The sequence below is a fragment of the Pseudophryne corroboree genome, chromosome 5 (assembly GCF_028390025.1).
Source record: "Pseudophryne corroboree isolate aPseCor3 chromosome 5, aPseCor3.hap2, whole genome shotgun sequence".
NCBI classification, from domain to species: domain Eukaryota; kingdom Metazoa; phylum Chordata; class Amphibia; order Anura; family Myobatrachidae; genus Pseudophryne; species Pseudophryne corroboree.
This window is the reverse complement of record NC_086448.1, coordinates 407,265,559-407,279,610: the sequence shown is the minus strand read 5'-3', so window position 1 is coordinate 407,279,610 and position 14,052 is coordinate 407,265,559. Positions and strand designations below refer to the sequence as shown.

Below are 14,052 nucleotides of genomic sequence, written 5' to 3'. Positions count from 1 at the left end.
TGCAAATGGGGTGCAGTTGACGGTAGAGGCCATTAGGGATGTGTTGAATATTACTGATACAACACCTGTGCAGGTTGAGGAGGCTTACTTCACTGAAAATAAGAAAACCTCACCAAGCTTCCCTGCGTCAAAAGAATTAAATGCTATTTTTGAAAAAGCTTGGGAAAACCCTGAGAAAAAATTCCAGATACCTAAAAGGGTTCTGGTGGCATTTCCTTTCCCTGTGGAGAATAGGAAAAAATGTGAAAACCCGCTCATTGTTGATGCATCTGTATCCAGACTCTCAAAAAAGGTGGTTTTACCTGTTCCAGGATCAACCGCCTTATAAAGAGCCAGCTAATCGTAAAATTGATAATAAGTCCATGTACACGGCTTCAGGGGCTATACTACGTCCCACTATTGCCAGTGCTTGGATTGCCAAAACTATAGTAAAGTGGTCAGGCACGTTACTTGAAGATTTGGATACTATGGATCAATCTGATGTTGAATTTTTTTTTTGCGTAACATTCTGGATTCGGCAGGATTTCTGGTAGAATCCATGGAAGACCTGGGTTCCATGGCTGCAGGAATTTCCTCCATATCTGTCTCAACTCGTCGAGGACTGTTGCTGCGACAGTGGTCTGCCGACGCGGAATCCAGGAGAAGTATGGAGACCCTACCCTACACAGGTCAGGCTCTCTTTGGGGAAGCGTTAGATGCGTGGATCTCCACGGCTACAGCGGGTAAGTCACCTTTTCTTCCCTCAGCTGCAGCTGCTACGAAGAAACCCTTTTCTTCACCTGCATCACAGCCCTTTCGGGCTGCCAAGCCACGTAAGGCCATACCGTCCAACACCTTCTATAGGGGAGGTCGGCCCAAATCCAAGAAACCTGCTGCTGCGGGTTCCCAGGAACAGAAACCTGCTTCGGGTACGCTGAAGTCCTCCGCATGACTGTGGACTAAACGCCCCGGAGGTGGGGCCGGTGGGAGTGAGACTCGGGCATTTCTGTCACGTCTTGGTGTCGTCCGGCCTGGATCCCTGGGTGCAAGCTATCATGTCCCCAGGGGCGTAGGCTGGAATTTTAAGATCTCCCTCCTCACTGGTTCTTCAAATCAGGCTTGCCAGCTTTGCTGGCAGACAGGGCTGTCCTGCAGGCTGCCATCCAGAAGTTGGTGGAGGCATGGGTTATGGTACTGGTCCCTCCTCATATGCGAAACAAAGGTTACTATTCGAACCTTTTTGTGGTACCGAAACCGGATGGTTTGGTCAGGCCCATTCTCAACCTAAAATCGCTAAATCCCTTTCTGAAGGAGTTCAAGTTCAAGGGCGGTGATATCAAGCCTGGAAGAGGGGGAATTCCTGGTATGCCTGGATATCAAGGATGCGTACCTCCATCTTCTAAGAAATTGGGCCATTCAAGTGCAGTCGGACAATGTAACAACAGTGGCCTACATTAACCGACAGGGCAGAACTGCAATGTCAGAGGTAACAAGAATCCTCCTCTGGGCAGAAAAACACGCGTTGGTGCTGTTGGCAATCTTCATTCCGGGAGTAGACCACTGGGAAGCGGACTTCCTCAGCAGACACGATCTCCATCCAGGGGAGTGGGTTCTCCATCCAGAGGTGTTCAAGGAGGTAACATATCTTTGGTGTACCTCAAATCAACATGATGGCCTCTCGTCTCAGCAAGAAGCTTCGGCGATATTGTTCCAGGTCGAGGGACCTGCAAGCAGTGGCAGTGGACGCCCTAGTGACTCCGTGGGTTTTTTAGTCGGTGTACATGTTTCCACCACTCCCACTCATTCCAAGAGTGCTAAAACTCATAAGTAGCTCAAGCTATCCTCATTGCTCCAGACTGGCCAAGAAGGTCTTGGTACGCGGATTTCTCTTCCTCTTCGGGAGGACCTGCTGCAGCAGGGGCTGTTCGCCTATCAAGACTTACCGAGGCTGTGTTTGACGGTATGGAGGTTAAAACGCCAGATACTAGCTCGGAAGGGCATTCCGAACAAGGTTATTCCTGCCCTGATCCAGCTAGGAAAGGAGTAACGTCTAAACATTACCATCGTATTTAGAAAAAATATGTATCTTGGTGTGAGTCCAAAAAGTTTCCTACAGTGGTGTTTCAACTGGGACGTTTTCTCCTCTTCTTACAAGCAGGTGTGGATATGGGCCTGAGGTTGGAATCCATAAAAGTCCAAATTTCGGCCCTATCTATTTTCTTCAAGAAACAGTTGGTTGCCCTCCCTGAACATCAGACTTTTTTGATGGGAGTTCTGTGCATCCAACCTCTCTTTGTACCGCCTACGGCGCCCTGGGATCTTAACATGGTGTTGCAGTTCCTCCAGTCGGACTGGTGTGAAACTTTACAGGAGTTTGAGGTCGAGTTTGTCACGTGAAAGGCTGTCACTTTGTTGGCCTTAGCTTCTGCTAGACGTGTGTTGTAGTTGGGGGCTTTGTCATGTAGAAGCCCATACTTGATCTTCCCTAAAGATAGAGCTGAACTTCGGACATGTCAGCAGTTTCTTCCAAAGGTTGTGTCGGCATTTCAAATCAACCAACCTATTGTGCCATTTGCGACTTACTCCTAAATTTAATCAAAGTCCTTAGATATTGTAAGGGCTCTAAAAATCTATGTGAGGAGGACTGATCGCCACAGAAAATCGGACCCGCTGTTTGTCCTGTATGATCCCAAGAAAATGGGGTGTCCTGCTTCTAAGCAGACGATCTCTCGCTGGATCAGGTTAGCTATCCAGCATTTGTATTCTATGGCAGGATTGCGATAAATTTGCGATAAAAAGTCCTTTGAAAAAAAAAAGTGTTTTGTGCAGTTTTGTTTAAAAGCCACTATATTATTAATTAACTAAGATTATTATTATTATTATTAATCTTTTTTTATCACAGATTTTTATAGTGGCTTTTAAACAAAACTGCACAAAGCACTTTTTTCAAAGCACTTTTTATCGCAAATTTGCACATGCACTATTGATCACTTTAAGATAATCAGAGTACTATTTTTGATACAAACCTCTCTCTGTCCACGTGATCACGTTGTCTCTGGACTAGGGCATCTGCATATTGAGTGAAGGACGAGAGAAGGAGGTTGTGCAAAGACACCATTACAGGCACCATTTTATCATTAATCTGGTACGCACATTTATTTGTAAAGAATCACACTGAAAGATTATTCAGTATCACAGCACTGAAGGCGCAGAGGTTTTAGCCAAATGAACATTTTTTAATTATTTAAAAAAAAAAAAAAATATATATATATATATATATATATATAATATATAGAATGAGTGTAACCAAATTGCGCTATTATAAACCGCCTTAGACACAGTAGTCCTTAGAGGATCCGGCCGCAAATCTCCAAAAACAAGTCCTCTTGCCAGTTGAGAACCGGTGGTTAAACAATAATGATGGTAGTCTGGAGAGCGCTTGAATAAATGTCTCTTTACAATATCTCTGGAGTGTTCCTTCAATTTTGGGTTACCCACGGAGAGATGTATATATCTGAAAAAAAACCCTCTCACCAAAAATCACCCAAACAACAGCGTCACTCGTTGGTCAGAAATCTCCATAAATGTATTAAAAATGTTGTTAAATGTATCTTGCATTAGTCTTAACAGTCGTGGGAATTATCTTAATGGGGAGGAGCTCCTAGGCAGCCTGTCCAGCCACTATGTTTAAGACAATCATTCAACGCGTTTCGTCTAAACAGACTTCCTCAGGGGTGTCTTTAAAAATAATAAATGACAATCACATAATCAAAATAAAAGAGAACCTCCCGACCCAACCAGAACTTGTGTTTCGGAAATCAAGGAATTTAAAGGACATCCTTGCACCCAGCATGCTACGGGAATTACCACCTGAAGACAACCAGCATACCTTACCCAAATGCATTGGATCCTATAAATGTGGACATTGCAACATCGGCAAGTACCTTAATCCTAACAGGAAAACCTTCAGTAATACGGACGGTACCCAGGAGTTCAAAATCAAAACATTCATGAACTGCAACATCACATCAGTAATTTACTTAATAGAATGTACGTGCTACAAGAAATATGTGGGCAAGACAAAAAGAACTCTCAAAATTAGGATACAAGAGCATGTGCGGAGTATCAAAAATAAACTGGAGACTCATCTACTTTATAGACATTTTAAACTAGAACATAATTCCAATCCAGAAGATTTGTCCTTCAAAGCCATCGAGCACGTGACCAGCGGTGACAGGGGTGGAGATCTGGCCAAGAAGCTCTCCCAAAGAGAGAGGTTTTGGATCTTCCAACTGAAAACCATACACCCTCTGAGCTTTAATGAAGGATACGAAATTGCACCCTTTCTCTGACAGAAGCATCTACAATCAAGCATATATGGATTTGTATATTATATTAATTGTTACGCTTTAGCACTCTGCACTTTCACAATTATGGTTGTAAGTTAGAATGTCAATCATTCCTAATAAAAAAACCTGTTACTGTGTGAACAAGTTATTTCGCCATGGAATACAGTCATACCGCACTGGTCACACGCCCAATCCCTTCCGATCTTGGAAGCTAAGCAGTGTTGGGCCCAACCAGTACCAAATGGGCAACCACTTGGGAAAATTTGGGTACTGTATAAGGGTAGATCGACGGGCTCGTAACGGTATTATTGGAGGAAACATTGACACACAGATAATCCCCCTGTGAACAGTAATTATCTCTCCCTTTAATATTGAGCTATCCGTCGTACACAAGCACATTATGTTTACACACACCATTAATCGATAGTATACGACTGATGTCTTCATTCTCTGTAAGCACTCTGTCACTAACTGTTACCCTCTTTCTTTTTTATTTCCCTCTCTATCATCCCAGTACTTGTGCACAAACTATTTATTGGTCATCCCTTTTTATAAAAATATATTTATTTTAAAAATCTATTATATATAAAAAATAGATACGCTCCCATATCACTATTCACCTAGCATCACCTAACATGTCTGCAATTTTCCTTGTCTATTTAATTCAAGGGTATAATAGTACTCACTAAATATAATACTGTCTGCATATTAATATATAAATTCTCTCCAAAAATTGGAAATATAGTAATTCAGCACCTTATAATTGTCGGCTATAAATATTATAGTCCCTCTCTGTGGGAAACACTGGGTCCATTATGTACTTAATATGCTCTAACCATATCCATTCAACACTAGTCTTTCTAAAGAAATCTTACTGCTATTAATGCTCATCATAATAATAAGCACTAATATTTGCTTTTGTTTTAATTTATTCGTGAGCTGCTCCTGCACTTTAAATAGAAAGAATTGTCTGCGATTGAGAGGCTCCGCAAAAATGGCCACCGCATGGACTAACAACATACTAAAATCAACCCAAAGATGGCCGCCACATCGTTTTATAACCCGCCCCAACCTATGATCACCACAGGAATGCCGGGACCTGTCGTGTCAGGATGTGACGCACTCGCCCGACAGGAAGAAGGGCAAAACGATATACCCTCACGAGGACGCTTACCGGAAGTACCGCGTGGTGCGCATGCGCACCAGGGGACTGCGGATACAGGAAGTGGGGCGGAAGTGACGCAGGATGCGTCTCGGACGATTGTCTTCATTTATCCATGCACAGACCTCGTTTTAACAAGATAAACAGTATTTGGGCTCTTCATTAATTGCTCCATGTCACACTTATATTTGTATTCAACTTTGTGTTGGAATAATGAATGTTAGTATTAACAGGAAGTGATGTCATAGCCATTTATTCTTAATCATAGCTGCTATAAATAAGAGTGGTTGCTCATTAGTCCCCTACCCCTTGATGAAGTCTGATGGACGAAACGCGTTGGGTGTACCTCTACTGACTCTCCATTTTTAAAGATAAGCATCATTCTCTTATCCTAAATAATTTTCTATCAGTATAATACTTTTATTGATTTTATGTGATTCAGGGTTCTAGACAAATTCCATTTTTTTTTTAATATATATTACTTTCAATATATATATATTTTTTATATATATATTTTGTTATTATCAAGTTGTTTTATACCCCATTTTTTATACCATCTCTGTGTTTTAAATTGTATAAATAAATATTTTGGTATCTTTTTCTATGCCGTATCCTGTAATATTCTTCATATTTATATCCGTATAGATCAGACACTGTAAGTCGCTGACACCCCTAACCCCCTTTTTTTTTCCACATTCAACTTCAAAGGCAGCTTATCCCTGCCAAGTATTTAGGGGTTAGCTGACACCTCATATTATAGTAAGGAGTGTCTTGAACTCAAGTATTGCACTATATTAATTTATCTGCTCATACACACCTGTGGCGCCATACTCCCACTACACAATATATATATATATATATATATATATATATATATATATATATATATATATATATATATATATATATTATATTTTATAACAAAAACCCCAGAATATTTAACAGACATTTGACCCAATTTAAGTACCAGAAATGTTTATACATTTATCCAATGTTGGTTTAGTTTTTTTGGGGGGGCACAGACAGATTTACTTATTTTTCATGGTAATCCCGTTGTAGCAAATTTGCAATTTAATAGGGTGAATCATGGGAGCACACATACCTGCGAAAAGCATGATTTCGTGAACATTCAGTTTTCCTCAGGGAAAAAAGCAGAGATGGCGAAAAAACCAATCGCGGTAAATTACGGCTAATTGAATTTGGCCCAGTATCTCTTCTAAACACTAAAATGATTTTGTAGGCAGAATTAATGTAGGCTACAATTCTGTGTTTTTTTTTTTTTTTCAATACTAAAGTGAAGTAACCTTTGAACATGAGTTTTTTATGTGTGCAGATGATATGAACTGGAACGCGTTAGAATGGGATAGAGCTGCAGAGGAACTGACTTGGGAACGAGTGAGTATGCAAAGTTTTATACATTTACTTAATCCCTGCTCATTTGAACTATGGCCCCTTCTGGTGATCATTCCCACTTCTGAAATTAAGCTTTGTGTCCCAAAGTGCTGGGAGACTATTGTTCTTGGGCTATTCACCAAATCAGTATTTGCAATTTGTTTATGCAGTGTATGTACTATTGTGTGGGGTTATTTTTTTCTCTCTCTCTTACGTCCTAGAGGATGCTGGGGTCCATATTAGTCCCAGGGGTATAGATGGGTCCACCAGGAGCCATGGGCACTTTAAGACTTTGATAATGTGGGCTGGCTCCTCCTCCTATGCCCCTCCTACCAGACTCTGTTTAAGAAATGTGCCCGGTGGAGCCGGTCACAGCTAGTGGAGCTCGTAGAGCTTCTTTGGTTTTATTTTTTTATTAAGACAGGTTAGGCACATGGAGGTGGCTGGCAACAGCCTCCCTTCTTGTGGGACTTAGGGGTGGGGGGAGTAGTTTCCAACCCGCTGAGGTTAATGGGCACTATCTGTGCTGACAGGACACTGCATTCCTGAGGGTGATGATCGTTAGCCCTCGAGACGACCACTCACTCCTGCAGCTTGCCGCCACCCCCTAACAGAAGATTGTGGTGGTGAGTGTAACACCGATGACCTGACAAGCGGGGAGCCGGTATAAATGGCGGCATCAGGGTGTGGAGCGCAGTACTAACACTGCGTTCTGGAAGGCTCAGTGGTAAAGATGCGGCGCTGTGAGGGGCGCCCTGGGCCAGCGATGATACCCTTATCACTGGTCACTCAGCTAGCAGGGACTTCGGTTGCACTGCTAGCGCCGCTACCTCAGGCCAGTATAAAGATTTAAGTTGTGCGGGATGACGCGCAATGTTAGGGGAGCGGAGCTTCTCAGATCGGAATCCAGCGCCATTTTCTCCCTGCAGATCCACCACTGAGATGCTGACAGGGAGCGCTGACCCTCCTCAACTCCAGTTATCCTGTGCGGTACCAGGGGGTGGTAGAAGGGGGAGGAGGCTGTATACAGTCAGCGCCAGGCAGTTATGTTAAAACTGCCTATTGGGGCGCTGTGTGTGCTGGCTGCAAGCTCTGTGTATCTCTGAAGGTACTTGGGGAAGGAGAACTGTGTTTGACATTTCTCATATGTCCTAGAGGATGTTGGGGACGACATCAAGACCATGGGGTATAGATGGGATCCGCAGGAGACATGGGCACTCTAAAGACTTTTCATTGGGTGTGATCTGGCTCCTCCTTCTATGCCCCTCCTCCAGACCTCAGTTTTAGAAATGTGCCCAGGTCGACTGGATGCACTCTGAGGAGCTGTACAGAGTTTCTCTGAAAAGACTTGTTAGGTTTTTTATTTTCAGGGAGATCTGCTGGCATCAGACTCCCTGCTTCGTGGGACTGAGGGGGCAGAAGCAGAACCAACTTTCTCAGAGTTTCATGGCTCTGCTTCTGGCTGACAGGACGCCATTAGCTCCTGAAGGGAACTGAACGCTAGCCGTGTCTAGATGCTCACTCCCACAGCACACCGTCATCCCCCTCACAGAGCCAGAAGTCAGAAGACAGGTGAGTATAAGAAGAATGATCTTCTATCAAGTAAGTAACGGCTGAGTTGCAGCGCGGCTGGCGGGAGCGCAGCACACGACATTGCTGCCCGCACACACAGGCACTGCGGGGGGGGGGGTCGCTCTGGGCAGCAAGAAAATTACCTCAAACTGGCTAAAAGTGGGCATAAGTTGCCCCTGGCACAGCCCTACCCCCCGCCAGTATAAATATTACAGTGTTTGTATGAGTGTAAGGACGCGCCATTGCGGGGGCGGAGCTTCTTCCTCAGGCAGCCAGCACACTACTCAGCGCCATTTTCTCTCTCTCCTCAGGCTGCAGAGAACACGCTGGTCCTCTACTCCTCTTCTGACAAGTACAGGTTACTAGTAAGGGGGGGCAGAAAGCATTTGTAGTGCATTTGATAGTGTATATAAACTCTCTTAAAAGCGCTGTTATGCTGTGGACATACTGTGTTCACAGGAAATACTGGTGCTGGGATTGTGAACTGGCTGCTCCTATCCTGTGTCCCTCTGACAGATTTTACTGTGGGTCTGTCCCCAAAATAAGTCCCAGTGTGTCTGTTGGTGTGCTGTACACGTGTGATGCATGTCTGAGGCAGGGAGTTCCTCCCCGGAGGAAGGCATTTTAGGGTCACAAAGTTGTAATGTGGTGGCGCTACCGGCACACCAAGAGCCTGCATGGGTGAAAGAGATACGTGATACGTAAGGATGCATGCTGGAGAAAATCTGTGGAAGATGTGATTTTTCAGGATGCTGTTATTCCTTATGCGGGCAGCCCCTCTGGGTCACATAAGAGACCATTTGCAAATGTTGTAAACACGGATACTGACACGGATTGTGACTCTTGTGTCGACGGTAGTGAATCCAGAGAGATAGATCATAAATTGGCAAAGAATATACAATATATGATTGTGGCTATAAGGGAAGTGTTGGAGGTTACAGAAACCACTCCTGTACCTCAGCAGAAGGCATATTTATGTATGGAAAAGAAGTCCAAAGTCACGTTCCCCCCTTCACACAAACTAAATGCTCTGTTTGAAGGGATGTGGGTGAATCCTGATAAAAGATTTCGTATTCCCAAAAGGATTCACATAGCTTACCCTTTCCCGGCTGAGGACAGGAAAAAGTGGGAGTCACCCCGTGTGTTAGACAGTGCACTTTCCAGGTTGACAAAGAAGGTAATTCTCCCTGCTCCTGGCACGGCTTCTCTTAAAGAGCCGGCAGACCGCAAAATGGAAACGACATTGAAATCCATTTATGTTACCAATGGTACACTGATTAGGCCCACTATTACCTGCGCATGGGTGAGTCGCGCTATTGAAAAATGGTTCAGAAAGCATGTAATCAGAAATTGATACGATTGATAAAGATGAGATGCTCCTTAAGTTAGGGAATATCAAGGACGCTGCCGCTTACATGCTGGAAGCAATGAAGGATATTGGACTCTTGAGCTCACAGGCCGCTACCATGGCAGTATCGGCTAGGCGGGCATTGTGGATTCGCCAGTGGAACGCGGATGCAGATTCCAAAAGAAACATGTATCTCCCATATAAAGGTGAGGCCTTATTTGGCGATGGCCTGGATGCGATAGTCTCGGCGGCTACCGCAGGTAAGTCGACATTTTTGCCGCCTGCACCGGCAAAGAAAGACCTATCACCCGCAAATGCAGTCCTTTCGGCCCAATAAATACAAAAATACGAGTGGTTCCCCCTTCTTTGCAGGTAGGGGAAGGGGGAAGAAGCCCACAGTGGCTCCAGGTTGCCAAGAGCAGAAATCTACCCATACTTCTGCCAAATCCCCAGCATGACGCTGGAGCTCCCTTGCGGGAGGCCGCTCGGGTGGGGGCACGTCTCAGACTCTTCAGCCAGGATTGGATTCTGTCTGACCTGGATCCCTGGGTGTTGCAAATAGTATCCCATGGGTACAAGCTGGAGTTTCAAGACGTTCCCCCATGCCGATTTTTCAAATCGACCTTTCCAGTTTCTCCGTCAGAAAGAGAAGCAGTAACAGCGACAATCCAAAAATGATGTCAAGACCAGGTCATAGTCCTGGTACCATTGTCACAACAAGGGAGGGGTTTTTATTCAAGCCTCTTTGTGGTTCCGAAGCCGGATGGCTCGGTCAGACCGATCCTAAATCTAAAGGATCTGAATGGTTACCTAAAAAGGTTCAAGTTCAAGATGGAATCACTTCGGGCAGTGATTGCCAGTCTGGAGGAGGGGGACTACTTTGTGTCGGTGGACAGAAAGGATGCTTACCTGCATGTTCCCATTTATCCTCCACACCAGGTTTATCTGAGATTCGCTGTTCAGGATTGCCATTACCAATTCCAGACGTTACTTTTCGGTCTCTCTACGGCGCCGAGGGTATTCACCAAGGTGATGGCGGAGATGATGATGATTCTCCTTTGTCAGAAAGGAGTCAGTATATTTCCTTATCTGGACGACCTTCTGTTAAAGGCGAGATCCAGGGAGCAGTTGTTACAAAACGTATCACTCTCTCTGTCAATACTCCAACAACACAGGTGGATCATAAATTACCTGAAGTCATAGTTGGAACCGACGACAAGGTTGTCTTTCCTCGAGATGATTCTGGACACAGAAGTTCAGAGAGTATTTCTTCCGCTGGAAAATGCTCTGGAAATCCAGAAAATGGTACAACAGATATTGAAACCATCAAGTGTGTCGATCCATCAGTGCTTTCAGGTGTTGGGGAAGATGGTGGCGGCCTACGAGGCCATACAGTTTAGCAGGTCACACATGCGCAGAAAGATTATCCTGTCGTCAAACACCAGGATTTCGCTCCTGTGGTGGTTACACAGCTCTCACCTACTAGAGGGACGCAGGTTCGGGATTCAGGACTGGGTCCTGGTAACCACGGATGCAAGTCTCCGAGGCTGGGGAGCAGTCTCTCAGGGAGAAAACTTCCAGGGACGTTGGTCACAACAGGAAGCCTGCCTTCACATAAACGTTCTGGAGCTAAGAGCCATTTACAACGGCCTTCAACAAGCGGTACATCTTCAAGACCGTCCCGTGCAGATCTAGGCGGACAATGTAACAGCTGTCGCATACATAAACAGGCAGGGTGGAACGAAAAGCAGAGCGGCAATGGCAGAGGCAACAAAAATCCTCAGCTGTGCAGAAAAACATCTACAAGCTCTGTCTGCAATATTCATTCCGGGAGGAGACAACTGGGAAGCAGACTTCCTCAGCAGACACGATCTACATCCAGGAGAGTGGGGCCTCCACCAAGAAGTCTTTGCAGAGGTGACAAGTCTTTGGGGAATTCGTCAAATAGACATGATGGCGTCTTGTCTCAACAAGAAGCTTCAAAGATACTGTTCCAGGTCGAGAGACCCTCAAGCAGTAGCAGTGGATGCACTGGTGACCCAGTGGGTGTTTCCGTCAGTGTATGTCTTCCTTCCACTTCTGCTGATCCCAAAAGTACTCAGGATCATAAGAAAAACAAGGGTTCGAGCAATCTTCATTGCCCCAGACTGGCCAAGGAGGGCTTGGTACCCAGATCTTCAGCAGTTACTCATAGGAGATCCTCGGACTCTTCCTCCTCGAGAGGACCTGCTGCAGCAGGGGCCGTGTGTGTATCAAGACTTACTGCGGCTACGTTTGGCGGCATGGCTGTTGAGCGCCGTATTCTAGCCCATAAGGGTATTCCCGATGAGGTCATCCCCACCCTTATTCAGGCCAGAAAGGGAGTAACGTCGAAACATTACCACCGTATTTGGAGAAAATATGTATCTTGGTGTGAATCCAAGAAAGCTCCTACGGAAGAGTTTTTAATTTAGGACGTTTTCTCCATTTTTTGCAGGATGGTGTGGAGGCGGGCCTCCGATTGGCATCAGTCAAGGTCCAGATTTTGACCTTGTCAGTGTTCTTTCAGAAACAATTGGCCTCTCTTCCAGAGGTTCAGACCTTTGTGAAAAGGGTTCTGCACTTCCAGCCTCCATTCGTGCCTCCAGTGGCACCATGGGACCTTAACGTGGTATTGCAGTTCCTTCAATCGGATTGGTTTGAGCCTCTACAAAAGATAGAGTTGAAGTTTCTCACTTGGAAAGTGGTGATGCTTTTGGCTTTGGCATCCGCAAGGCGGGTGTCTGAATTGTTGGCCTTGTCTCACAAGAGCCCTTACCTGATCTTCCATGAAGATAGGGCAGAGTTGAGGACTCATCAACATTTTCTTCCGAAGGTGGTTTCATCTTTCCACATAAACAAACCTATTGTAGTGCCAGTAGTTACTGACACATTCACCGATTCAAAATCTCTAGATGTGGTTAGAGCTTTGAAAATCTGTCGCTAGAACGGCTCATGTACGGAAAACAGAGGCTCTGTTTGTCCTGTATGCTCATAACAAGATTGGCTGTCCTGCTTCCAAGCAGACTATTGCACGCTGGATTAGAAATACGATTCAGCAAGCTCATACTACGGCTGGATTGCCGTTACCGACGTCGGTAAAGGCTCACTCCACTAGGAAGGTGGGCTCATCCTGGGTGGCTGCCCGGGGGGTCTCGGCATTACAACTTTGCCGAGCAGCTACTTGGTCAGGGTGAAATACATTTGCTAAGTTCTACAAGTTTGACACCTTGGCCGATGAGGAACTCAAGTTTGGTCAATCGGTGCTGCAGGGTCATCGGCGCTCTCCTGCCCGTACTGGAGCTTTGGTATAGACCCCATGGTCTTGATGTCGTCCCCAGCATCCTCTAGGACGTATGAGAAAATAGGATTTTGATACCTACCGGTAAATCCTTTTCTCCTAGTCAGTACAGGATGCTGGGCACCCATCCCAGTGCGTATTTTACCTGCGGTTTAGTTAATACAGTTACACAAGCTGTGTTATTTTAGTTCAGCATGTTGCTGCAATTGGTTCATGCCTGTTGGCGTGTGTTATGTTGAATGCCATGTGTGCGGCATGGTTGAGGGTGTGAGTTGGTAGATATCTCACCACTAGTTAAGTAATTCCTTTCCTCGAAATGTCAGTCTCCCTGGGCACAGTTCCTATAACTGAGGTCTGGAGGAGGGGCATAGAGGGAGGAGCCAGTTCACACCCGATGAAAAGTCTTTAGAGTGCCCATGTTTCCTGCGGATCCCGTCTATACCCCATGGTCTTGATGTCATCTCGAGCATCCTCTACGGACTAGGAGAAAAGGATTTACCGGTAGGTATCAAAATCCTATTTTTCCTGTGTGTATGCAAATTCCCACATAAACATGTCCAGGGACTCTGGTGTCTTGTGTGGCAGAATATGTATCTTCTCCAGAGGAATCTAGTCCATGTACTCAGGAATGTAATAATTTGTCTCATCTGATCCCCAGTAGTGGCTTCTATTAAGGGAATTGTCAAAGTCGAAAAATATAGCGACCTATGATGCCTTGTACTAACCCCATGCGCTTGCCCGCTGCACGTGCACATTCTCTCCCGTGCGTTCGCATATTCGCAGTTGCGTGACGGCGCCTCCACGGTCGTGCGCTCAGGCGCGTGGTATGTGCATTTACGGTAGGGTTTGTGTGCGTCTGGCGGGCGACTCGATCGTTACATAGTTAATCTGAATAGTGTATTTTATAGGTTATGGTCCCCTTAATAATATC

The 14,052-nt window shown here is 45.2% G+C and overlaps 1 protein-coding gene and 1 pseudogene across 6 annotated transcripts in view; both read left to right on the top strand.

Moving 5' to 3' along the window:
* Positions 1–14,052, top strand: part of MARCHF6 (membrane associated ring-CH-type finger 6) — an 845,067-nt gene that overhangs the window by 385,739 nt on the left and 445,276 nt on the right. For all 6 annotated transcript variants that reach the window (XM_063922758.1, XM_063922754.1, XM_063922757.1 and 3 more), the window contains one exon: positions 6,824–6,885. In XM_063922758.1, coding sequence (XP_063778828.1) covers positions 6,824–6,885 — 62 coding nt within the window. The remainder of the gene's footprint in view (positions 1–6,823; positions 6,886–14,052) is intronic.
* On the top strand, positions 4,487–4,607 carry LOC134929842 (5S ribosomal RNA; annotated as a pseudogene).